Source organism: Dermacentor albipictus, chromosome 5 (assembly GCF_038994185.2).
Source record: "Dermacentor albipictus isolate Rhodes 1998 colony chromosome 5, USDA_Dalb.pri_finalv2, whole genome shotgun sequence".
NCBI classification, from domain to species: Eukaryota; Metazoa; Arthropoda; class Arachnida; order Ixodida; family Ixodidae; genus Dermacentor; species Dermacentor albipictus.
In genome coordinates, this window is record NC_091825.1 from 37,927,220 (window position 1) to 37,953,622 (window position 26,403).

Consider the following 26,403-nt stretch of genomic DNA (forward strand, 5'->3'; position numbering starts at 1 on the left):
GACTTTGTGTATCTGTGTGTGTGTGGAGTGTGGGGGGTGAGAAAGGGCGCCTATGAAGCCAACAGTTATTTCACAGTAATGCGTGAAAAAGCGTCAACGTGTTTAACATGTCCCAAGTGTGCTATCTCTTCCCTGAAACTACCGATGCTCGTGGTGTGTGAAGACTGTGTAAATGGCAAGGATTGCGCTACGTTGAACTGGTTATAATGGCAAGAATTGCATTACGTTCGACAGGTTTGATTTCTCTGGAACCATATTTTTGCGTATCGGATTACATTAGCTCCCCAAAATGGAGTCTGCAATTATGCACGGTAGGTTAGGGGTTGGTATACCACAGCGAAGTTGAGATTGCCTTGTGCCACGTGTTTCAAGACGCACACAGAATACGCACCTTGACAAAGCTGTCTCGTTTTCGGTGTTTGGCGGCTTACACCACAACCTGTCAACGCTTTGACAAGTTTGTGTCGCAGGTAAGAAAGGTTTTTCTTGTAATCGGAGAAGAGAATACGTAACGAAATAAGTTATGCGATTGTTCTGCGCTACGTGAAATTGTAATCCTCTAAGCGTTCTATATGCTATAATTCTGCGACTGCCATGGCTGCTGGTACCTTTACTAAATCTAACGCCTTGTGGTAATCTGTGTAGGCCATAAACGAATTCCTTAGATTCTTCGATCTTCGCAGTTTTATAGTCGATTATGTAGGCATGATTCATTGTTCAATATCAATTTCTATAGTCAGATTGTAGGTTCTATTTTCCCAAGCGATTTCCTGATTGTATTTCAACGCTTTCATTGCCGTCTACCCCGCATGGCTTATGCCAGCGGCAGCTCTCGTACAGAGTGCACTGTAAAAAAATTCCCGTCGCTATACAGAGGAACTGCAGGTAATCATACGAAAAATGTCGTTTTCTGAAAATACTGCAAAAGTTCCGCCGAAATACTGAAATGCTGAAACGTTTTAAGGTTTAGGTATGTTTCATCCGTCATAATACAGCGGCTACGCTGTTCTGCATGAAAAAGGCAGAATTATGTATTTTAGAGCGATCGCGCTTCTACTCCAGGTACAAACTCAGAAAACACAAGGTTGCGTAAATCTGACCTTCAAGCTCGGCCAAGGTCAAACTGGGTTTTAGCCTGCCACTACCGACGGCTGCTGCGTACGCCGCGTGGGCGCCCATATCTTGAAAGCGATCTGCGACGCAGACAAAGGGCGTGATCGCGCGGTCCTCATTGCCAAAGCGATCTGCGATGTGTACGAAGTGCGCCGAGCGTTGGTAGCTTCGTACGCTCTGTGTGTTCGACGCATATCTCGCGCTGAAGCGAGAAGCAGCATGAAGGGGAATTCGCTTGCTGCTGCTGCCGCGCCGAGCAGCGTCTGCATGTTGTGGTGAAATTGTAGATGTGGTAGTTGCTGACGGCACTGAGCAACGTCTGTGTCCTTTCCCAAGGCAAACAAAACCATGCTATCACTCGACAAACTTGGTTTAACCATGTTCTCCCACCGCACATTTCTTGTTATGGGAACATCTGTTGTTTTTTTGCGACGAAAGCTTGCACGCATTCTGAATGAGCGCTTTTACTCAGAGTTTCATCTAACACTATTTTATTCAACACGCGAACTGTACGCATTATGAAAAGACCTACAATGTTTGAGAGCTATAGCTGTCTGCCAAAAGCTGCCATAGCGACCATATATTCAAATATGTGTTTTCGCACCTTCTATTCCCCTCGCAGATGGCCGCCCCTCGGGCCTTGTAACGATGATCATATGGGCAAATATATGCGTGTAATTGCACTTTTTACATTATTTGGTTTCAGCGCTTTTCAGTTTAATATACAGCATGTATGTTCACGTAAACAAAGAGGCGCGCATACGTGCCCATGTAAGCAAACTTGCGCCGCTCAGGTGTTGCTGTACACTATTAATAAATACCGAAACGCAGCGAGTGGTATAATGACCATAATCGCGTTTACATTTAGCAACAAATGGTCTCGGAGAAAATCGGTGGCCTATCGACCTAAGTGCAGCGGCCAGGTGAAATTTCGAAATGCCAGAAACTACCCGAGTGTTTGATGGGGGCGAAATACGAAAACACGCATGTACATTAGATCTGATTTAGGTTCACGTTAAAGGACCGCACATGGTCCTAACTTCCGGAGTCCTCCATTACGGCGTGCCTCATAATCAGATCATGGGTTTGGCTCGTAAAACCCTATAATAATAAAACAACATGAATGAAATGGCTTTACTGAACTGTACACTACAGTATAATCAAGGGTTCGACGAAAGTTCGTCTGGTCAGGCATGGAAATGAAGGGCATCACGGCCGCTGACCAAGTCTCATGTTTAATCCGACGTTTCTAAACCGCGTACGGGTTCCTTGTTCACTGAGTTGGACAAGAAATCGTCGTTACTTATGTAGCCAGCACGTGACGTAACGAAGGTGCGTAATTGGCAGGCATAGTCCCTGGTGTCCGGTTCGTCGTAGCTGGCGTCGATTGAATGATTAGCGATTCTAGCAGCCACCGGGAGGACATGATCTTTTCTTTGGCAACAACAGTGGCATTATCCCAGTCAATGTTGTGATTGTGTACTGTACAGATTATGCACTGTGCAGCAGTTGCATATGATTTCAACCACCACCTAATAGTTCAACATTCCCAATCTCTGTCAATAAGTGTACATGTGCATTCATTGACACACCAGGAATACGCATAGTCTGCACTGTTCATGTGTTGTCAATGCTTAAGGTTAGATGTAATCGCAAGCATTTAGCACGCTTTATCCTGAAACAAGACCGGCGAGCACGTATGTTCTTGTACGGCACAATAAAGTTCGCGAAGGTGCGCGGATATGTACTGTGTACAAGATACACGATGGTGACCGAAGATGAGGGACCTAGTACTGCGGGTATTAAAAAAGAACAAAAAAACGAGACACTCCCAGTGCCCTGTTGGCGTAAAGTTTCAACCTTTCTTTTTGAGCCAACACACAACACCATTTATACCATGAGCTTTATTCTACCCATGAGAATAATTTATGACACAACTCCCTATCCATTCGTTACATGCACCAGCCAGCCCAAATTAGCACTACACAAGAGCTTATTGACGCGTTATCGTGCAATGCATCGCAGTGCACTGCATTGCAACACTGGGATTTGCCACCCCCAGTAGGAAACCGGACGCTCGTCTGGTTGACCTACCTGCTTGTCCGCTCCTTGCTCTTTCTATCTCTTTGTACAAGATGTACGATCTTTTCGGCAAGAAAGCGTTCCCCTATTTCAGAGTTAAATTATTCAAGAAATTATTTTACCATTCCAGCGACTATATCATAAACGGGAAAAAGAAAACGATTCTATTTTGTTCTTCGTTCGCCGGGGTGTAAGAATAGGGCGGATGCTGACGTGTCGGATTTAGCTCCTCTTGGCCGGCACTATTGGCCGGGTCCGTTAAGTACCGGGTAGATTTAGTTCGGTTATTGATTACTGCGTTTACTTCTCTCTTTTTGTCATTTTAGGTTGAAGCAGCCATCTTTCTTCCTTTTGTTGTATTTGAGATCACACTGATGTCCGGGAATTGTGCTGGACTGGGTAGTTGCCCTTGCACAGCCACTCTTCAAAATTGTGAGCTGCCTCTTCACCTCCTTGTCCGTTGCATAGTGAGCATCGTTCCTGTGTGCTGGTGGCTCTGGGCTCTGGGCTCGATCAGGTTCAACAACCCTAAATCTCTCCAAGAACTACATGCGGTCACTCCTAAGTACCAGAGCATCACTGATGCCCGGCAGTTTGGTCAGGCGGGATAGTGTGCAGGTCGCCCCTCTAGGCATGTGTAGCGAACCTGCTCAAGCATTCCTCGTTTGCATTCATCGCGGTGAGTCCGTATATTCCACCACACCGCGCATGCCCAAAGGGCATTGTGCGTGGCGTCCACTCGCAACTAAGCCAATCTTCTACTTTGGAGTAGCTATCTACGGCAGGCATAGTAGCTGTTTATATCTGCAATCGCGTTGTGGACAATAAGAGAACCTGCACTGAGTCATTGATTGCGACTTCTACCGGAACTCCTTGTCCATAAGAAATTAAAGCATGGCCTTTAGTGTTCACAGCCGATATGCTGGCGTCACGTCCCCTACAATGCCGGAATTACTCGCAATATAGCCATAGTGCTGGCAGTTGTAAATCTGCTTCACGAATCTGCACATGTGAAGGTCACTCTTACGGGGATTGTATGGCCCAAGTTGAAAAGTGTTATCTTTTTGGTGGATCACACCCTGCTGGCTATTCGAACTGCCCAGCTCGAGTGCAAGAAACGCAGGTGTTATAAATAGTTGACAAGAGGAGTTGTTTTAGAAGAGAAGAAATTGCAACTGTTAAGGAGAGGGCTCACGGGTACGCTGGCGTATCAGCACGTTAGCCTTCTTTCACAATTGCGACTATTTTTCAGGCAATTGACGATGCAGTTCAAAAAATAATCGCAAGGGAAATGTAGCGATTAGTAGCTAACATATCAGAATGCACATGTGAAGTGGTAAGTGCCCAGATTCCTAATCTGCAGATAACTCCACTATCAACTCCTGACGCCTCTACACTGCCACCTGATAGAGAAGTTAAAGAGAAAAATTACGCTGGCGTGTTTACCTCGCAAAACAGCCACGAGACCTCCGAGTCTTCGTCTAATACTGGCCAACAGCCTACGCTAGACTTGCACTTCTCCACAGACGTTTAATTCGACGCATGGGTTCAGAAAGGGAGCCGGTACCCATTGAACCCAGCTTCTTCTATGTCCCCTCTGAATAAGCTCAAAAGCCCAGTAAGGTTGTCAAGGAGAACATTTCGTAGAAGGTAGTTGCTACTCCAATACCATCCTCAATGTAGGGTTCTTGAGAGTATTGCAATTGAACTGTCGTTGAATATTGGCCGCTTACGCCGAGTTACATTGTCTTACCGTTCAATGAAACCCTGATATAATTTATTACAAAAAACATGGCTCACCCAAGACAGACCTTTTTATTTGAAAAAAATTGTCGTTAATTTTGATTAGATATATCTTCTAGTTGGGGTCGTTCGCTCAAACTTATATCGTCCAGAGTTTGCTTTAAGGCAAAGATAGCCCTAAAGCGCCTGTCCCCTGAATTTGAAATACGAGTGTCAAGCATAAGAATCAGAATCGGTTTTTATTAAGATGATTAGAAAGATTACAAGATGTTATTATACAGAAGGAAGACCCGAAGTCAAAGACTGCAATGGGACCTCCTTTACAAACTAAACGTAATAAAACACAAATTACAGCCGCTTTATTAAATCGTTAACATGAAAGAATTACAGGTCTTAGTTTGAGTAGCATGAGTGAAGAATTATATGTGCGTAAATGTCATGAAAAATATAACAACATAGCCTCGTTGACAAGTAATAAAGTAACAGCGTAAGTGACGTGATGAACATAGTGTAATTTACTAACTCGAATGTATGTGCAACGGAGAAACAAGCTTAATGGTATGATAACGAAAATGAAATTAAGGCACCCTGAAGAATGGTTGTGAGTATGAAGTAGGCCTCAGTATTGTAATCGTTTAGTTGTTTCTTGAATTCGTGAATTTTAAGTGTTTTTATGTCTTGCCGTAGTGTGTTCCAGAATGCGATAGATGAAAAAATGGACGCTGTGCTTCCATAATTAGTAGGTATTTTGAGTAAAATGATGTTTCTATTAATTTCAAATCTGGTAATATTAGTTTTCATTAGAGAAGATTGTGGTATCAAGCTTTCGCGTCGTATGCAATTGATTTGACGGAACAAAAAGGGTACCCAGGTTATATTTAATGAGTTATGTGACTAAAAGAATGTGATTAGTTTGTAAAAGATCTGAGGCGTTGTTGTTACAAGGACTAAATGTAATTATCCTCATAGCCTGATTCAATAGGATTTGCAATGACTTTAACTCGCTTACGTAAGTATTTCCCCAGCAAGTAACACAGTAGATATAGCGGGAATGAATAAATGAAAAATATAATGATAGTAATAATTGATGGTAGAATGTGTTTCGTGATTTAGAAGTACCCTAATACCGTAGGTAATTTTCTGCTTTACTTTGGGTAAGTGTTCAATAAGTTCTTCAAGTCGGACAACTACACATATAAGTGAGATGCGTGGTCGTCAGTTGCTACAGGGTGTGTCGAATTTGAAACTTGGCCCGCGGACTCCATCACATGAAATGCAATGCACTCTACAGTGCCATCCTTCGACGACTGGTACCGATTCTTGCGCAATGATGATGCCAACAAATTATCTCATGTACGAACTGTCACTTTACTCGAACCGCCAAGACTACTTAATGATGTCCTTGACAGTCGCGACACCCTTCTACACAAGTAAATGTGAGGAGTTGAGTGCTAGGCCTTAAGGTATGTAGGCAGCTTTGTTGGCCTTCGATATCTGCTAGTCGGCATTGAGGCTACATTATGAAGGTGGAACGGCAACATGGTATAAAATATGGAGAACAGACAAATACAGCGCGTATAACTATAAAATAATCTTAAATAGCGGTTTTTCTTCATGCACGAGGGTAGCTGTGACAGAAGAATATACTGACAACTGCAAGCGCTGTATAAGGCATGCCCAAAGGTGTACCTGGTTCAGTGGCCAGTAAATGGGCTGTAATATTGTGAGCAGCTTCGGCTATAGCATGCTAATGGACGATGGCACGGAGACAACTTGTACAATCCTTGTGACGCGCTATTTGCCTCAAGGTGCAAAATGAACTTATCAATGCATCTATCAAGAGTTAGGCACATGTCAATTTGCAGCTGCGGTGGCAGCCCATGAGTGTTGATAGCAAAGTGGTTAGGGAAATAGTTGGAGGCCCCTTAAGAAACCCGATAGGCCAAAATCCAAAGCCGTCCATGACAGCATCTCCCGTAGACGCTGTGCGAGGTTCGGACACCAACCGCCATATGCAAAAATGCATCTTAACATGAAGCCCTTGCCTTGATCTAAATGATGCCTATCGTGAACACGACGAAGGAAACGCAGTGAGCGTCTGTGGGCATGTTAACGCCAGGTGTCATTTAAATCAAGTAAAGCATCGGCTTCAACTTCAGTTGCATTTCAGAATACGGGGGTAAGAATGTTTTCCGACTGAATAAAAGCTGCCGCGGAATGCTACCGACGGTCATCCTAGCTCGTTTACTCGGTAGCACAAAAGAAACAAACCGCATCTGCCTCTCGTAAAGCCTCTCAAAAGCCTAGAATGAATCATCGCTCGTCAAGACTAAAGGCTCTTAGGATGAAAAGTCATTTTTTGCCAACGAGTGGCTAGGCTTTGTCAAGAACACTGATAACGCCAGCTGGAAAAGCTTTGTGGTGAAGCGCGGTGCGCAGGGATAGGTTTTAATTCTTGTATCTTTGCTTTGGTGACGTCTTCACTACGACACCACGCGAAGTTTGAAAAGTATAAGGACTACGTCATGTGATGGCACTCCCGCGAACTAAAGCCTCCTGACGTCCTCAGATATTTCTGGGTCGGCGCGACAGAAGAGACGAGTCATCTCATCCGTCAATACCGCGACGTTCTCGTCACGAAGCTGCAGTCAGGTTTTGAGTAGAAGTTCGGCCCTTTTTCTTCTGACGATGCTTGTGAAGGTCTTCAGGAACTCGCTGCAGAACACATGTCATGTCGTTAACGAGGACTCTCGGTTTTCGAACCAAGTCCTGGCGGAGTTTCCTAACGAAAAATTGACATGACGCAACTTTTGTTCAGGGTTTCACTTGTCCTAGGCTGACGCCCTCCATGGAAGGCCTCGAGCAAGGTCTCCCAGTCTTCCGACGAAGCTCCACTGAAGGTAGGTGGTTCCTTGGGCTGCTGAAGCACTACCATTGATGGCAATGCTGTTGCTGTCGTCATTGCTGCTGACTCGTTGATCTTTATGCTTCGCTTGGGTAGAAGACCGTGCTCTGGGGGCTAGTTTTGCGGTCTGAGGCTTGCTCAGTGATCAGGGGCGACGCTGGTGTTACCTTCTGGTTTTGGGCTTGCATTGCAGCATTGCAGGGACGTCCACTACATGAAAGCAAAAGCGCTTCTACCAGATCTCACGTAGTAGTGACGGTCAATAACACAGCAGAAATACTGTGAATGACGAAACTGTTGTCAGTGTTATTGGCGGATCACTTGGAACGAAGACTGGGGGACGACAGACACAAGTGTAAACTTTCAACAGGTTTCAATAGTAGGAAGTCAAGTGGTTTATCTACATACAGGAATGTGAGGTAAGAGGCGACATCATAAATAGGCATGTGCAATCAGCAAGAACGACTTTCACACGTGAAATAGCAAGATAAATTCTAAATAGTAATAAGCTTAAAATTATTCGCGTGTTGATTGATGTATCGCGCGTTCTAATTCCCGTTTCTATAGAATGTCAAGATTTTCTACGACTGCTGGGAGAGTTGGGTGGAAGGTATCAATCAATGCACCGTCCTGTGTACATTACTGCTATGATCTCGAAGCCTTTCGTTTAGGCATCAGCCTGTTTGGCCAGTCTACTTTTTCCCGCCCTAACTAGCGCAAAGCAGTACCGTTCTCAGACAAAAGTACATTTTTATTGTGCGAACTTGTTTGCCAACAAAAGCAAGTTACACGCAAAACACAGCGACATCGTCGTTTATATATTACTCGCCGGAAGTTCCAGTGTAAATGGTGGTGCCCGCATGCCTTCCAGGAATTACTACACACGTGTCGCGCATCCGATCAGATTACACAAGGTTCGGTGGGAGTATGCAAAACAGGTGGAATCAATGATAACATTCTGTAAATTCGATATTATGGGGGCGCCTCTTGCGCAGAGTGATAACGTTTATCATTTGTTAGCCGTGGAAAAGTGGTGACCGTATGAAGTTAAACGAGTGCACGTTTCAATATTCTAAGAGACAACAGCAGACGAAGTAATTATCAGCGACCTCAGTTTCAACAACAGCTGTATACATCGCAAGACTGCAGCACTGGGCATCAATATGGTAACTGCAGGATTTGACCAACTTCTTCAGATAAAGATTATTCCCGTGTTGCTTGATGTATGCCGCCTTCTAATCCCCCTTTGGATAGAACGTCGAGATAGTCAGCGAGTGGTGGCAGAGTAGGGTGGAGGGTATCAATGCTAATTTCTCCTAGCACAAACACGTAATCGTCAGGACAAAGGGATGATAGTGCTGTATTGAGTTCAGACAAGAACAAGCGTACGTTTGAACAAGGGAGCCAGTAAACAGACAGTACAACTATTGAAACCTCTGACGAGCATAGCCGTAAAGCAACCACTGGAGCTTGCAAACATTAAAGTGGTATCTTTAATTCAGCCCACGTGTCCTTCACGAACGTGGACACACACCCTCCCTTACGCAGTGTGCTAGTATATGAAAATAGTTGATAACCTGGTATAGAATAAGGAGTGGTATCCGCGGAAACGTTTATTTCTCCCAAAACACAGACATCACAAGTATACAGGAAAGACGACATTCAATAGGAAAAAATAGACGATTTTGCTGTTTTCTGATGCTGGGGATATTAAGATGGATGACAGTGACAGCATTACCGGTTATAGCACTAAAAAGCTGCCCAACGAGAGTGGTCTGGCAACGCTCATATTTCGGCGGGTTTTTTAACGTCAATCAGAATATCAATGTCAACGAGACGGGTGTCTTCAGCCTTTCTCGCCAGCGCCGTTCCGTTGCGCTTTCAGGCAAACTTTTATTCCTTTTCCTTTCTTCTTATGCGAGCCTGGCGAAACAAGTTCCGGTTGACGCTCGTCAAATCATCATTGAAATATAGACGAGAGTTCGGATTCATGCCATCCAAAACAAGATTCGGGTGACTATTGACATCATCCAGCCACTTTTTCTTGATTGCTACAGTCTCCGTTTGAATAAGGGCAGCCGGAATGCAACCAATGCAAGCTGGCAGGCTGTGTACAACGAAAACATCCGAAGGCTGATGCCGTATATCCAACTTTCCTGCCATTTGGCCAAGTACACATAGCAGGTCTTCATTACGCTGTACGGAGAAACTATGTATTTCAAATCGCACCTTCTAGTATACTTTTCAAGAGCACTGATCTCTCTGGTCATGCTACGGGTGGCTGTAGCCTAACAAGAAAAAGTCGAGGAAAGCGTCTCGCACTGAGCCCGAAGCTGGCCAAGTATTGCTATCCGGCCCCGCAGGGTCTACGGAGTCGTATGTTGAGGAGGAAAACTCGATTTCCCCAAGTCTCGGCCAGCTTTATTTCTCATGGTTTTGAAGGCCAAAAGTTCCACTTAAAATACAAGTACAAACAACATGTCAAAAGTTCACTAAAAATATTTTAGCTCATTGCAGTGCAGTTTGTTTTCGACACTTTACAAACAGATGTGCACCTCATCCCGCATAACACGTTTTTTGCCAGCTGAACGTAATTTTCAAGATATGAACATTATTCTTTCCTTAAGGCTGCATGCATTCTGGCGTAGTACATATAGATGCCGTCACATTAAATACCGTGCTTCGCCAAATATTATGTGGAATTGGTTGTCGAAGTGAGCCATCTGTATAAGGTGATTCATTGCCACGAAGATGTTATGTCACTCTTTGATGCTCTCACACCTATAAAACATGTCGGATGCGGGGTGACTAACACTTAATTTGACTTGTAGCCAAGCACAAAATACAGAAAAAAATTCTGGCGCAGCACACTCGGCGTTACGCCGCTAGGACTGAGAAACTCATGACACGCTTGTTCGATTCCACACAGCGCGAGAGAAGTAGTAATTTTCAATCATCGAACGCAGTGAGCAAGGTTACGCCCACATTTTAAAACTCCAGAATATTTGGGATTGAACCACACCTTTACACGGCAAAGTCTTCGGGTTCGACCTATATTTTTGGTTCAGTAGATAGGTGGAAACAGAAACTTGTCCAACAATGACAATGAAGGCTATTCGCACTAAAAGGCAACGTCAACAGGGACAGCGGGACGTTCCACGCAGCAGAACAGCGCACTGGAAACGATCGGTCCAACATCGAGAGAATCAACCCGCGCGACTTGCATTGCCCATCAGCATTCTGACGTGCCTTCGCAAGGTGAACAGATTGCTTCCTTTCAGATATACAGCGCATTCGCTTGCCGCAGGGGCAGGCGCCGCGACATCGTTAATGCGCACGCACATCACGGTGAAACATAGGGGACGCTGGTAATGCTTCGAAGCGCTAATGCGCGAAGCATAGCTGAATCGTCTGCATAGAGGCTGGGACACTTCTGTCAAAGATGATAGGTGGCGATTTCGGAGGTTCGGCAGGTTCGGCGGCGGCCGACGCAGTTCACCGCGGCATAGGTCTCCTTCCCGCTGGGCAACGCGTCGCAGTCATAACCGTACGCGAGGCACTCACGGGGTGGACCGAAGACTTTGCCGGATACGGTGTGCCCTGTGAGATCGGCCATTACTCTGTGCAAGGGGAACAGCGCAAGTATGTCGACGGGGCCATTCAAAAGAGGTACCTGCGTACGGCAATCCCTTTGAATCCCGACTGGGATCTGAACACCGGATACGAAAATGCACTACGCAGAATGGGAGAAAGCTCGTTGCCGACGCATAACCTACTTCGCTGGGTTATGCTCAACAAGGACAAAGTGGTGACACCTTCGTCGCAGGATGCTAAGAGGTGAGTGTGTCGTACCGCTGCTGCGCGGCGAATCCGAGTATGCAGGATTCATCGCATATCAACTATTCTATATTACATATTGCATTAGGTACAGGGGCTTAGCCAGCGTTTGGCCACCTGGGAACGTGCCTCACAGCACTCGCTTCCCCCACCACCAACCTCCATAATTTTCGTACCACGTCTTCGCGATGATGATGCACCGCTTGGTATCGTGGAAACGCAGCCACCAGTTGCGCGGGATTCAATGCAAGTGGGCACCCCATTCTTTCGACGTGACAGTAGGCGACCCTCTAATCTCAAGTATACATGGCACAAATTAATTTTTGACCACTATTTCCAGCATGTCTTTAAAGAAAGCAGTTTGTTCCCACAATAGACATCGCACTTATGTTAAAGAAAAGTGCAGAATAGCACGAATTAAATCAATATTTGCTCCAACCACTACCTTTTCTGAAAAACGTAGGAGCAAGATAGCAGGCGTTTTCTTTAACGCTTTCACTGAGCACACGTTTTTTCGTCATGCGCCCTTCTGTAGGCCTCGCTCGGAGCTCCGATCTATAAAAGGTGAAAATTTTCGGCTATCTCCGAGTCGTCGTATCAGATATCCGACTTCACCGGCTACTGCCTGATGCAGCGATGAGCACTGTAAGCGTGAACACGTGAGCACATGATGATGATGTATTGGCATCCCCTTTGAAACGATGCGGTGACAAATCATCGCCTAGCCTGCTTCAGTGTATTCACTGCGGTCGTGCATAGAAGTAGGCCTGCGAATGTATTTAGTTTCAAGGGCACTTTGAAGAACCCCATGTGGTCAACATTTCCGGAGTCCTCCACTACGGCGTGCCTCATAATCAAGAAGTGGTTATGGGACGTAAAACCCCATAATTTTCTTTTTACGCGCAAAATTCTGCCGCGGTGTTGAAATTGCGGTTTTGATCAAAGATTGCTGTATTTCGAGTCCTCAGAGTATAACCTTTACAGCTGCTAAATTGCTAGCACTTTGTATTCGCACAAAGCTCCTTGCCATCGCTTCGCTCGCTACGTATAGGCCTCCAAACTCAAGCTTCAGGAAGTTTGTGGATGAGTTACGTCTACTTACTTTTTCTTCTGGTCATGTGTGCATGATAGTTGACGTTAATACTGACATGCTGAAGAAAGAACGGCACATCGTAACTGAATACTTGAACACGCTTGCTGATGTTGGGATAGAAGCCGTCATCAACATTCCAACACGTGTCCAAGATTTGGGCGCATCAGTCGCGTCTTCATGTTAGATCCCGTGAATCTCCGTACAGAGAACGACCAGGTCTTTCTGTTTATTCTTGAGCAAAGGCTGTCCGATCACTTCCTTGTGGGGTGTACCTTTTTATAATGACAGCACATTACCGTCAAGAAACCGATACCAGAAATATTGATTTTTGATAACAGAAAACTTGACTGGTCGTTACATCATTACGATTGGCGATCTTTGCTTACGGAAATTCCCGGAAGTGAACTGTGTGAATCTTTTATTGCTGTCTACAGACAGATAGTGCACGCATGTTAAAGGGTGATCGTCATAAAACAAGGAAAACCATGTTGCCCATGGATGAATGGAAATGTTTTATCCGTGACAGCAGAAAGAGAATCAGCTGGGGCGAGTTGTCGTCGTTCCCCTAAGAATAGGTTTCTTCGTGCAGCTTATAAGACGGCTCGCAATAAAGTTACTGCAGTGCTTAAAGATGGAAAAGGAAAATACTTCAAAAATGAATTTTTGGAACCTAGGAATAATCCATGTAAGGCTTGGTTTGTTATTGACGAATTAAGGGGTCGTACCCGTAAAGGTGTGTGCCAAATAATTGCTGAAAATTTCGCAATTCCGTCTATTCCGCTAGCAGCCCAATTCAATAATTTTTTTCTCGTCGCGTGGAACAAACTTGTCTGGTAATACGACCAGTGATCTTGTCGCTCAATCGGTGGCCAAGTCTGCCTTTCTGCCAGAGTGCACTGAAGACGACGTTCATTATATCCTATTCAACTTCAAACAGTTCAAGTTAGTGGTATAAGACGACGTGGCGGCGGCCGTTCTTCGCAGAAACAGTGTGACCATGAAGCATGTTACGCTAGCAGTCATAAACTTTGTAGTAACACAAATCGTACCACCTGGTCTCAAGGAAGCTCTTGTAGTTCCCATTTTCAATAGCGTACAGGTTAATTTTGTTGCCAACTACAGACCTATTTCCATGTTTTCATGCATTGCTCTGACATTTGAAAATCAGTTTTCGAGTAATGAAAAGCTTCATTGACGCACATGACCTGCTATCCCCAAACCAATATGGATTTACTTCCAGACGCGTCTCTAGGTTAGCTTTAGCTGAACTAACTGATCTCCTGAATTATGCCGTTGAAAACGGCACATTTGTTTGCGCATTATTTTTAGATTTATCACAAGATGTTTATTCTGTGAACAAGTTTTTCTGCTTTGTGACCTTCATAGCTATTTCTTCTTCCGAGAGCCTTTCCCATCTTTCCTTGAAAATTACTTGCATGGTCGGACTCAACTTGTAGCAATCGGAAAAATTAAAATTAAGCTCACACAGTTGTCCAGCTGAGTTCCTCAGTGATCGCTTTTATTCCGCCTTGTAATTTAACTTATATGTTAATTACCTCACTCAATTCATTTTTAACTGCCGGGTTTTTCAGTACGCTGACCACGCGCTTCTAGCACCCCGTCATGCAAACTATGATGAAGCCATGGCTGAATAAGAAATTGACGTCATGACTTGGTACTGTAATAACCTAAATTCTATCAATCAAACTAAAACTAAACTCGTATGTTTCCACAATCCCCTGAAAGGCGTTCCTATCAACATTCCTTTGTTTGTTCATTCTCCGCAATGTGGTAATTGTGCCTGCTCTCTTGTTCCACAACTTTAAAGTGTCAAATACCTGGGTGTTCATTTTGATTCGAGCATGTCTTGGGATAGTCAATTGGTTAATGTTTCTTAACAGCTGCGCGAAATAGCGTGTCTATGCCCAATTCATATGAGGAGAATGACAGCTCATGCATTTGGATACAGTGTGCTGCGCTATGGAATTCATTCGTTTCATTTTGTTCAGTGTTTTGATGCAATAAACTTGATCGTTCTATAAAGTCTATAATTAGTGCCGTGATGTATGGTGTTCGAATTCCCAAAAATTCCATTCACTTTTTTTTGCACACGTATGCCTTCGTTCAGATTGTTATTTAAACAATGTGTTATTCTTGCGTACCAGTGGAATAAACAATTTAGCCTCTCATATAACTGGCCCTTGCAGCATTTAACACCCGTACCCTCTTGAGTGAGGCTAGCTTAGCAGGGCTCTTTGGGGAACTATCAGACATTGGCATATCATCGGCCTCAGTGAGATTAGAACTGGGGAAGTTTATACATTGCCCAATAACGTACATGTCCTCAGCTAAGGTGGTCTCTTATATGTGAAGCAATATGGGGTAGGATTTCTAATCCATAAAGACATAGGGGGCAACATTTACGAATTCTACAGCATTAATGAGAGGGTCGCTGTAGTCGTAATCACACGGAATAAGAAGTATAGATTAAAGGTAGTACAAGCCTACGCTGCAACATCCAATCACGATGATGAGGAAGTAGATCAGTTTAATGAAGATGTTGAATTAGCCATGTGAAAAGTGCAAGCTCAATATACTGTAGTAATGGGCGACTTCAATGCAAAAGTGGGGGAAAAGCAGGCTGGTGAACAAGCAGTTGGCAACTACGGCAACTAGGGACGCTAGAGGAGAGTTGCTGGTTGAATTCGCAGACAGGAATAAGCCTCGAATAATGAGCACCTTTTTCAGGAAGCGTACACTCTAAGAAAAATTTACACCCTTTGATTCGTATATTGCCACACACCAATAAACGTCATCTGTCTTGTCCGCACTTCCTTTCTTTAACGCTGCGAGCCCGTTACTTCCCAGTAACGAACGGCATGCGCGTTATCAGCATGACATGGCACTGCAGACACGAAAGTAGCGGCGCGGCATCTTCAAGAAAGGAAATGCAAGCAAGTCAAATGACGATTATTGTTGTGTGGCAGATATGCGCCCCCAAAACTTTTTTTTGAAGTGTAGCAACAGAAAGTGGACCTAGATAAGCCCTAATGGTGAAACAAGAAATGAAATTCATTTCATACTTTCTGGAGATCGCAGCAAAGTGGAGAATGTAGAAGTGATAGGTGGGATAAAGTGCAGTGATCATAGGTTAGTGAAGGCAAGGATTCACCTCAATTTGAAGACAGAAAGAGTAAAATCGGTCAAGAAACAGGTCAGCTTAGAGGCAGTAAGGATAAAAGCAGACAAAATCAGGTTGGTACTTGCAAACAAATTTGTAGCCTTAGAACACATAGAGAGGATGATGATGACATAGAGGTAATAAATGGAACGGTGACGAGGTTGGGGGCTTCAGAGGCAGCAACTGAAGTGGGTGGCAAGGCACCAAGGCAACAGTAGGCAAGCTGTCCCAAGTAACAAAGGACCTAAAGAGAAATGACAAAGAATGAAAGTGTAGAACTCAAGAACTAAGACCGAATTCCCGGAACTCTCCGAACTGATCAGCAAGGCGAAAATAAGTGATATTCGAAACTATAACGTGAGAAAGACTGAAGAAACCACCAAGAATGGACGCAGCCTGAAATCAGTGAGAAAGAAACTTGGCATAGAACAAACCAAGATATATGCACTGAAGGATAAGCAGGGTAATATCATCAGCAATCTGGAAGATATAGTAAACGAAGCGGAAGAATTCTATACTGACCTCTACAGTACCTAGAAAAGTGCGGTACTGTTTTTTTTTTTTTGAAGCTTTTGACCGCGTGCCCCACTACCGCATAATTTCCAAATTATCTGCCCTAAGACTTGACTCTCTAACATTATCCTGGGTTCGTAATTTTCCTTCTTTTCGAGAACAGAGTACTGTTGTTAAAAATTTATTTCCCGCCTTCTTCTGTTACCTCCGGTGTGCCACAAGGCAGCGTCCTCGCCTCATTACTATTCTTAATCTACGTTAACGACTTACCCACCCAGATTGCTTCCTGCATGCGCCTTTTTGCCAATGACTGCATAGTCTACCGTCCTATTCACACTACTGACGATCACTCGGCACTTCAATCAGGTCTTAACCTTATCGCTAACTGGTGTAACAAATGGCTCATGACCCTAAACTTTACAAAGTGCGAGGTAATGTGCTTCAGCCGAAAATGTGTAAAATCCAAATTTTCGTATCACCTATAACACTTTGCTCTCCCACACTTCATCATATAAGTACCTTGGTGTTCTTCTTACAGAGAATCTTTCATGGGTCCCACACATCGCTTCTACATGTGCGAGAGCATCACATTCTCTTGGCTATCTACGACTCGACTTGTTAATTGCCCTGACAAACACTCGAAAAATCACCTTCCAAATATTCATTTGGCCGCAGTTAGAATTCGACTCCTCAATTTGGTCCCTTCATCAAAATTACCTAATCAATATGACGTAAAGGATAGAAAATAGAGCAGCCTGGTTCATATCAGGTAACTACGGTATAAACTCAAACATTACACAAATAGAACTAGGCCCTCTACTGCCGCCATTAAATATCCGCCGCAACATCGCTCTTTTGTGCTTATTCCACAAATATATTTACACTAATAAACGATTAAAACTTCTTTCTGGGCGAGTTGGTGCATACTTGACATAATAACTGTTTACAGCGCAAACACATGCAACCACAAAGTGTCATGTCCCTTATACTTTGTGTTTGCATTTGTTTGCGCTGTAAACAGTTATTATGTCAACTAATAAACGAATCCGGTTACAACTGCAAATACCCCACTATTTTTCATGCAGATTACATAATCAGTTCAGTTTCATGCGCACATACGGTAAAACAAATGCATTTAGTTCATCTGCACTACCTCATGCCATTCGTCTTTTGGTTGACCTCCCTGATAACTGAGCCTCCATATCTAACCCCGACACGTTGCCCTGTCAGCTACTCACGCTTTAGCCATTTAATACCATTCACGAATGCCCAGTCTAATGCATTTGATTGCGTATTTTTGCAATCTTGTACATTATTTTCATGAACAGTAATTTTTTGCTATGTTAATGGTAACAAGTGGTCGGGTGCCTTCAGACATCGCTTTGTATTCCCTGTGCCTTGAAGATTCTATAGCACGGCAATCTTCTTATAGCACTGTTACTGATGGAAGTTTGTACTTTTTATGTCTTTACTGTTTCAAATGTCTCTCCCCCCTTACTTTAAGCGATGCCATAGGGCCTGTAAGGTTCTTTTGTTGAATAAATTGCCAAATAAATAAATAAATAAATACGCAAATAAATAAATAAACAGAAAGATTGAAACATCATTCTGACGACAAGCAGCGAAAATGCCAGGCACCCGTGCAAGCAGAACACGGAAGGTGCGAAGAAGTAGCACACTCGGGTCTACCAATGTTAGGAGGAGATGCTAATTCCTGTGACCCTAAATGTACGTTCAGTGGTGAAGCCAGATTCGTAGACCGCGGCTTAGTTGCTGAGGAGCCCTTTGATGGGGACCTAAATGAGTACAACTGTGCCAATGGAATGCTACAGAAGCAGGAAGACCAGCTGTGGACGATTTCGCACAGCTATAAAGGGAGTACGCCGCGAAGGCAGCTGTTGCAGAAGTCCGAAGTGACCCCGGCTCATTAGCCAAGAGCACCAGCGCTGAGTTCAGTCGGTCGGAATAGTGCTCTAAAGCACAATATAAGCAAGGTAGTCCAGTTGTGGACAGCTCCCAGGGTAGCGAGCTTCGATGCACAAAAGAAAATAGCTGCATCATCCCAAAGTGTTAAAGGTCTCCACCAGTCGAGGTGGCAATGACAAGGGTGATTTACCCGCAAATCATTCAGACTGTGCAGGTGAGGTGGCATTCATGACCGACGATATCAGTGTGGCTCACCCAGAGTTATGCAAGCGAAAAGTTCAGAAATGAGCACCAGACAGCGTGCTAGAGAAAGGTGTTGCAGAGTCAGGAATGCAGTAGAGAAGGCAACGCCGCCGCATTAAGGGAACGGCGCTAAACTCTGGGAGCTGCGCAGTGAAAGCGTTAGAAAGCTGCGTTTGTCGCTTAGAATGTTTGAAGTAAGAGCCCGTTCGAAGCCGCCAGACGAAGCAGAAACAAAAAGGACGTTTGGCGTGAAAACGAACAAAAGCCAGGGGCAATTATGTTCCCCTTAGTTGGGTTCTTTCTAGGTATATTAGGCATGACACAGAAGAGCGAGGTGGCGAGGCGATGCAAATTGATCGCGCAATGCACTGGGGCCGACTACAGATGGGTCACCAAAGAAGCTCTCCGTTAGGTGACAACGACCACCGGATTATGTAGACGCGACAACAACTGTGAAGGCCAGGCTTCCCAGGTCGCTGCAAGCTGACCGTCATGTAGAGGCCACTAACTTATGCAAGGGCCAACGTCGAGGACATCCGTGGGAACTGCGTTGACTTCACGTTGCGCGGGATCTCACGGAATTTTGGAGGCGGAGTCTGGCGGAATGGTGCAACTTCATGGGAGGGACGTCATGTGAGGGATTTTACGAATGGTTCGACGATAATGATTGGCCGAGACAGTAATCAGATTCCTTAGTCTAGTCACCTTGGGAAGACTATTTTGAAAGCGGACGCTATTAGTGCAGTGATTGTCCTGACGTGTGCTGGCATGAATGTATGCAGACATGTAGTGAGCTCGGACATTTCAAAGTTTCCTACATGAAATGAGCTCCTATATCTGGGGCCAGTGTGAATGTGTAGGACAAATCTTCTTCATTCGCTCCTACTCACGGACGTACGCACGTGGAAGTTTCCTGGCCTAAATGCTACCCCAAGCTGAAACAGTCTCTGATACAGACTGCCTGATTTTTTAAGGCGACGCATTGTTTACGTCATTCAACGCACTTTGCGGTAGGCTTTTGCGTAGGTCCGTATGTGTATGTTACGACGGCTAATGGCTTAGGCCTGACGTTCTCCGAAAACATGAGTGCTTTTGTAGAAGCATTCGCCAGTAAATTATGTGCATTACATGTGCAATCGCACTGCATCTCACTGCTCATTGGCGATAAAGGTACAGCAGTCCAAGCATATAGGTGATTGAATGATTACGACATGATTAGTTAATACAAAATGCGTGACCAGACCGGACACAAAGTAAGAAGGGGCACGACGGGTGGACGCTTACAACGAATGCTATCAAACGAACTTTTGCACGGCCCATTTCACGATGACTATCGACGGTAATGCGTTAATCATTTAGTCAATATAGTGACTCAACGTATTCCCACCGTCAAATCGATTTAGGTACGAGGTGCGTACTGCAGACAGACTCATCTGCAGCGCTTCCCTAAGAACCATCCACGCCATGTAGCGCCACTGCTGCTAAGCCTGCGCGTGGCCGCCGAAATACGTAGCGCCTCAGAGCGTACGAATGCTTAGAAACATGTCGAGTGGCAACTGTGCTTCTCTCTAGTGCTTCTGTCTAAACACGCTGGGCCGACTAATGACGCTGCCAAGAAGCAGGCGCCTGATCTTTGAAACGAGAAGCCTTGCGCGCCTTGTCAGCGAACGCTGAAAATTGTTCCCTCGCGTGCTGCTCGCACACAGGCACAGAGGCAGTGACACAGGTTTCAGAGATATTCGTTGAAGAGCGGCACATAACCAGCGCATTTGTGCCACAACTTACCAGAGCGTTCAACACTTTCATATTGGCATGAGTACTTACCTACCACTTTGTCGTGGAATGTTTGTCCGCTAATAACTTCATGTGACCGATCAGCGCCAGAAGCGCCTACATCATTCAGAACTTGCTCAAAGGTTATCGTTTATTCTATCTGTGACGCTGTTGTCTCCAAACGCTGTGTAATCTGATCGAATGCGCGACGCGAATTCTTTTGTGTATTCTGGAAGGCACTCGGACACCTGCGATTTCGCTTGTACCTTCATAGGGTCATGATGAGAGCCAACGGGCTTGACGCGCAGATACGATTTTCCACGATCGAGGAATTTCTCGCCAACTTTGCTCGCTGCTCTCATTGTGCTTTAATGTTACTTCTATTGCTGGGCCCAAGCCCGTGCAATGAAGGGTTAAATTTCTAAGTCGTTTTTAAGAATGCGTCATTATTCAGTCACTGCTACGCGACCATATAAAGGTGGCACATACTTGCTGCATTCGTAGCGCAGCCTGCTCAGGATGCTCTCCATGAGAAATCTTTCTTGCTTAGGTTCGATTCCGTACAGCAGCGAATAAATGTAAGATATTTTTCGTCATTGTAGAGGTACCACATTCTCAATGGCGTCATGCTCAAGTGGCATCAAAGAGGTTCATTGAAGACCAGCGCAGATGAATCGCACATACTCGGTGACCAATGTCGGTCTCAGAGTTTCGTTAAACAACGGAACCTACACAGCACTACATTTAGGCAGCCATGTCGGTGTGAGAGAGATTCGTTGGAGAGCGACACATGCCTTTCTACACATTTCTACATAAGACATGACCCAAGTTTGCGAACGCTGTTCCTTCAGCACATCAGCGCGATGCACTACTAATTCAACCATGGACAACGCAGTGGCTCACGTAGGCTGGAAGACGGACAGATAACGAAAAAAAACCTGTATGTGTAGAGCCAAGGTGTCCTCTCCCCATCAGTAATTGCCCTACTATAAACACCATAAGCTTGATTAAAATTGAATAACAAACTGACGTCGATGTGATGACGAATGCTCTTGTATGATGACGAGGGCACGATAACGTGCTCACAAAGTCCGGGCGTATGGTTTGACAATGACGTTATCTGTTAAACGTCTGCAATATTATATCGTTCAGTGGAACATGTCAATCAAGACATTTACAATGTTGTAATTGCGCTGAGTGACTCCGAAGAAGTAGGCGATGGCAAATTAAACTTGAAGTAACTGTCGTGTTAAATTCCTTTTCATCTCATGCAAGCAAAACAATGCGGAAGAACGAAAAAGATACCAAAGAATGGTGGCAATGCCACTTTGAAGTTCTTGATACAACTATGCGTTAAGTACTTCGTTCAAGAGGTGCCTCGTGGCCTTTTTCTGGAACGAGACTGAACCTAGAACCAACATTTTCTGTCTAGTAAATAAAACGACAGTATTGATGAGCTATTCGACCAACCTAGGTTGGTTTATTATGGCTATTTAATGTTATTTCATTGCCACGACTAAAGATAAGGCAGGCAACAAAGCCGCGCAAGCAATCTGAGCCGTGTTTCTTGCAATTACTTTTGTTCAGTTTTGTAAATTTTATTGCCATCAGCATTGCTTCGATAAGAACCTTGGCCGCATCGTGAGCGTGATTAGCTATTCGGCACCGTATCTAATTAATAGCTTTACAAAGAAGTTCTCTCTAGAAAATAGATCCCACAATCTTTGAAACTAATTATTCGCAAACCATTAAGAATGTTTTCGCTGAATGATATCACGCAACCGATCTTTGCAGCCCCTAATAAAGCGAGAATTGTTCCCACCACTTCTAACAGTAATTTATTTGCCTTAATTTTTAAATTGCGATTTTCTAACAGGAATGATGCTAAGAGGGAAAAAAAGAGGTACAAGAGAAGACATGAGGAAGCGCATTAGCCTCCTTTTATCATTTTGTGAATAAGTCCTATAAATTATTTTAATGCTTAAGTTGCGTCACGCGAGTTCCATTGTTTGCTTTGTAGCCTTATTTGTCTTTTTTTTCGGTGCACATTACCTCCGATGTGGCCAATCCCCCTAGAGGGTACAAGCATGGAACAAAAAAACAACGTTTATATACGTTTTCTCCTATTTTTCTGGGCGCAAGTCCAATTCCTGCAAGTTTTTCATGTAATTTATCCTGGCATAGAAGTAGACACAAATCCTAAATTTATGGAACACTTAACCAAAGTAAAACAGAAGATTACCTACGAGATTAGGGTACTTATGAAAGCACGAAACATGTTTAAGCATGAAATATTACTATCATTATACGTTTCATTTATTTATTCCCACATTAACTACATCGTTACTTGCTGGGAAAACACTTACGTAACCCACTTAACCTCATTGCAAATCCTACAGAATAAAGCTATTAGGATAATTACATTTAGCCGATATAACAGCAATGCCTCATACCTTCTACGAATTAATCACATTCTTTCAGTCACGAAACTCGTTAATTATATCCTAAGCACGTTCTTGTTCCGTCAAATCAATTACACACGATGCGATAGCTTGATACCGCAATCTTCTCTAATAAATACTAATATTACCAGGTTTGCAATAAATAGGAACTTCATTTTACCCAAAACACATACTAATTATGGCAAACAGAGCGTCCATTTTTCATGTATCGCATTCTGAAACACACTACCATTACACATAAAAACACTTAAAATTCACGAATTTAAGAAACGACTAAAAGAGTACATTCTCTCGAATGCTGATGCCTAGTTCATACTCACAACCATTCTTTCAGGGTGCCTTCATTTCATTTTTGTTGCCATACCATTAGGTTTCTGTCTCTGCCTTACATATCCATTCGAGTTAGCAAATCATACTGTGTTTGTCACGTCAGCTTTATTCATTGTCAACGAGATTATGTTACAGTGCTTTTTTTTCCCTTGACATTTATGCACATGTAATTCTTCAATCATGCTATTCATACTAAACCTGTAATTCTTCCATGTTAACAATTCGTTTAAACTGCTATAATTTTTTTGTTTTATTACGTTTACTTTGTAAAGGAGGTCCCATTGCAGACTTTGACTTCGGGACCTCCTTCTGTATATTAATATCTTGTACTCTTTCTAATCATCCGAATGAAACTGATTCTGATTCTTAACACAAACATTGCTGTGAGGCCCCTTGTCTGCTGTTGTACTTCACTGGATGTGTAGTTTTCCACTTCACTGCCATGAACTGTAGAAGTCCACCTTGCTACAATGGATAAGCGTTATTTCGGTTTACACATTGCTTGGCATTCCGACAATGGTCGGTGCATAGATGGTGCCACTTCCCCTCATATCTTGTTTTTTGTCCTTGCTCCTACAATTTTTCCGGGATTATGTATTTCCCCTATGTTGAGTACATCTCGTTTCTTTGTGCACAGCCCACGCACGTATTTTATCTGCGGCCGGTACACTTTGGCCACACTTCTGTGCACACCGTTCGAGGAAGGTGAAGCCTGGAAGATAGCGGCGTGTCGGCATAAAGACATCGTGTACATCCGTGGCATTCCTATGAATGAAGGAGTTGAGCCGTCCCCCAGTGACAGTCGCGACCGGTATCGGGATCGCCTGCGCTACTGGAGCCAGATGTTCCAGCTCATCATGACCACGAGTGAGTGGTGCCGAGCTTCTACAAGAACATACATGGAACTTAACGTTCCATTTGTTATTACGACATGATGCATTATTTTCGTGCAATCAGACAGCAACCAGAAGTACAATATGTAATTATGTGTAGCATAATAATGAAAACAATCAAGCGACAATGCGCAGTAGAATTTCTGAATAAAAAAGTACTCGCGTTGTCTGAGTAATTGGTGATGCATCACAGCTGAAACCAAGAGTGAACGTGAAGAGCTTTTCAGTTAAACAAACAGATTGTTCTAATTCTTCGTATTACTTGTCTTGCAAATAAAGCCAAATAAATACATTCTCAAGGGAATATATATTATCTTGAAGTCAGTAGAGGCTAATATATTATGTGTAGACCGATAGATATCGTGTGCCTGTGATTTCAACTAACCATAGCAGTGAACAGTCATCAAAAAAAGTATCTCGGTGACCTTCAACCCTGTGAAGAAGAATGACCAGCGAAGCTGTGTATGTGGGCCCCTTAATGGCGAACTGTACCCCCATCGGGTGTCGGCCCGGCAATTCAGTATATTCGGGATCGGCCCACGTGCGGGGAGTGCTTACCGCCTATTTCACTTCCGCGGTGGGTTGGCCCGACATTGCACTATCTTCGGGATCGGCCCACGTGTGGGGAGTGCTTAGCGCCTGCTTTACCTCCGCCGCGGGTCGCGCCGGTATCTCACTATTATCGGGATCGGCCCAGATATGGGGGAGTGCTTAACGCCTGCCTCCCCTCGGCCGCAGATCGGGCCGATATTGCACAGTCTTCCGGCTCGGCCCTCGTATGGGGAGTGCTTCACGCCGGCTTCACCTCCGCCGCGGATCGGATCGGCATTGCACTATCTTCGGCATCGGCCCATGTATGGGGAGTTTATCTTACGACGACACGAAAATTTCCTTGGTGGGTAGAGGTATACGGCTTCGCTGTAAAAGTGAAAAATGTTAAAATCTCCACGGGATAGATTTGTGAAGCAGACAAAGGTATTTGCAAACATCCAAATAGGCAAATACGTAAAATATTGTTACGGTGAAGGGAAGAAAGCAGTTGGATTGGACGAGAAGAAGACGAAGTCCGGCAGTTGCCTGAACGCCATCAACCTTAGTTGTAAATATACATTATTTTACACTCGTGAGCCTGCTTTCTTCCTGCAACATTTTGGTGGAGATGCGGGGTCCAATCACGGAACTTCGCAGCGGACTTCGTCTGCCTGCTGCCACAATGACAAATCAACCGACACAAGCGACAACGCCTCAGCAGCCCGTGCCGATGGTCGCCCTCACTCCTCTGCGGGACCAAGGGACATTTTGTGGCACGAACAACGCCGACGTCGAGGACTGGCCTACGATATACGGGCGAGTGTGCGACAACAACAGGTGGGATCCAACAATAATGCTAGCAAACGTGATATTTTATCTAAGAGGAACTGCGAAACAATCGCAAGACACACACGAAGCTGATCTAACGAGCTGGGATGTCTGCAATGAAAAAGTGCGAGACCTGTTTGGCAGACCTGTCGGTCGTCAGCTGGCAGCAAAAAAAGAACTTGCGTGCCGCGCTCTGACGTGCACAGAATCGTATGTCATGTACGTACAGGATGTGCTGGCCCTCTGTCGCAAGGCTGATGACAACATGACCGAGGCAGACAAGATTGGTCACATACTGAAAGGTATTGCAGACGATGCCTTCAATCTCCTGATGTGTAAGGATTGTGCCACTGTGGATGCAATTGTAAAGGAGTGCCGGCGCTTCGACCAAGTGAAGGGTCACCGCGTCGCTCAAACTTTCGACCGATTGCCCAATACCGCCACGACATCTTCTTGCGAAGACCCGCCGCGGTTCGTTCAGGCCGCAGGACCAGAAGATATCACGCGCATCGTTCGCCGTGAGCTTGAGGCTATGACTCCGGCTCCAGTTCCTCCCGACCGTCGGAAAAGCGTGCCCGCTATCTCCCTTATACAAGCGGTCATTCGGGAGGAAATAGCAAGTTTGGGCATTCCATCTCTCTGCTCGGTCCGCCATACAAACACCTACCAGATTTCTCCGGCCGCTCGCTCCCTGACGCAAAGCTTTCCGCCACTCCATCGCAACCCAGCTGACTGGCGCACAGCGGATGATAAACCCATCTGCTTTAATTGTTCCGGTATTGGACACATCGCCCGTCATTGCCGCAACCACTGGTCGTCGCATTCTCGGTGGTCGTCTCCGAGTCACTACCACCAAGTACCAGACAATCACACTTTCTCGCCCTATACGCCGACTAGGAACATCAACGCCTACAGGGCTCCACCAACATCTAGCCGCTCCCCGTTTCCGC

The 26,403-nt window shown here is 44.7% G+C and overlaps 1 protein-coding gene across 1 annotated transcript in view; it reads left to right on the top strand.

Moving 5' to 3' along the window:
* The first annotated feature begins 11,112 nt into the window (after positions 1 to 11,112).
* Positions 11,113 to 26,403, top strand: part of LOC135909513 (decapping and exoribonuclease protein-like) — a 47,100-nt gene continuing 31,809 nt past the window's right edge. The window contains exons 1-2 of the mRNA XM_065441487.2: positions 11,113 to 11,680; positions 23,839 to 24,068. Of these exons, the coding sequence (XP_065297559.1) occupies positions 11,286 to 11,680; positions 23,839 to 24,068 (625 nt within the window). The 5' untranslated portion in view covers positions 11,113 to 11,285. The remainder of the gene's footprint in view (positions 11,681 to 23,838; positions 24,069 to 26,403) is intronic.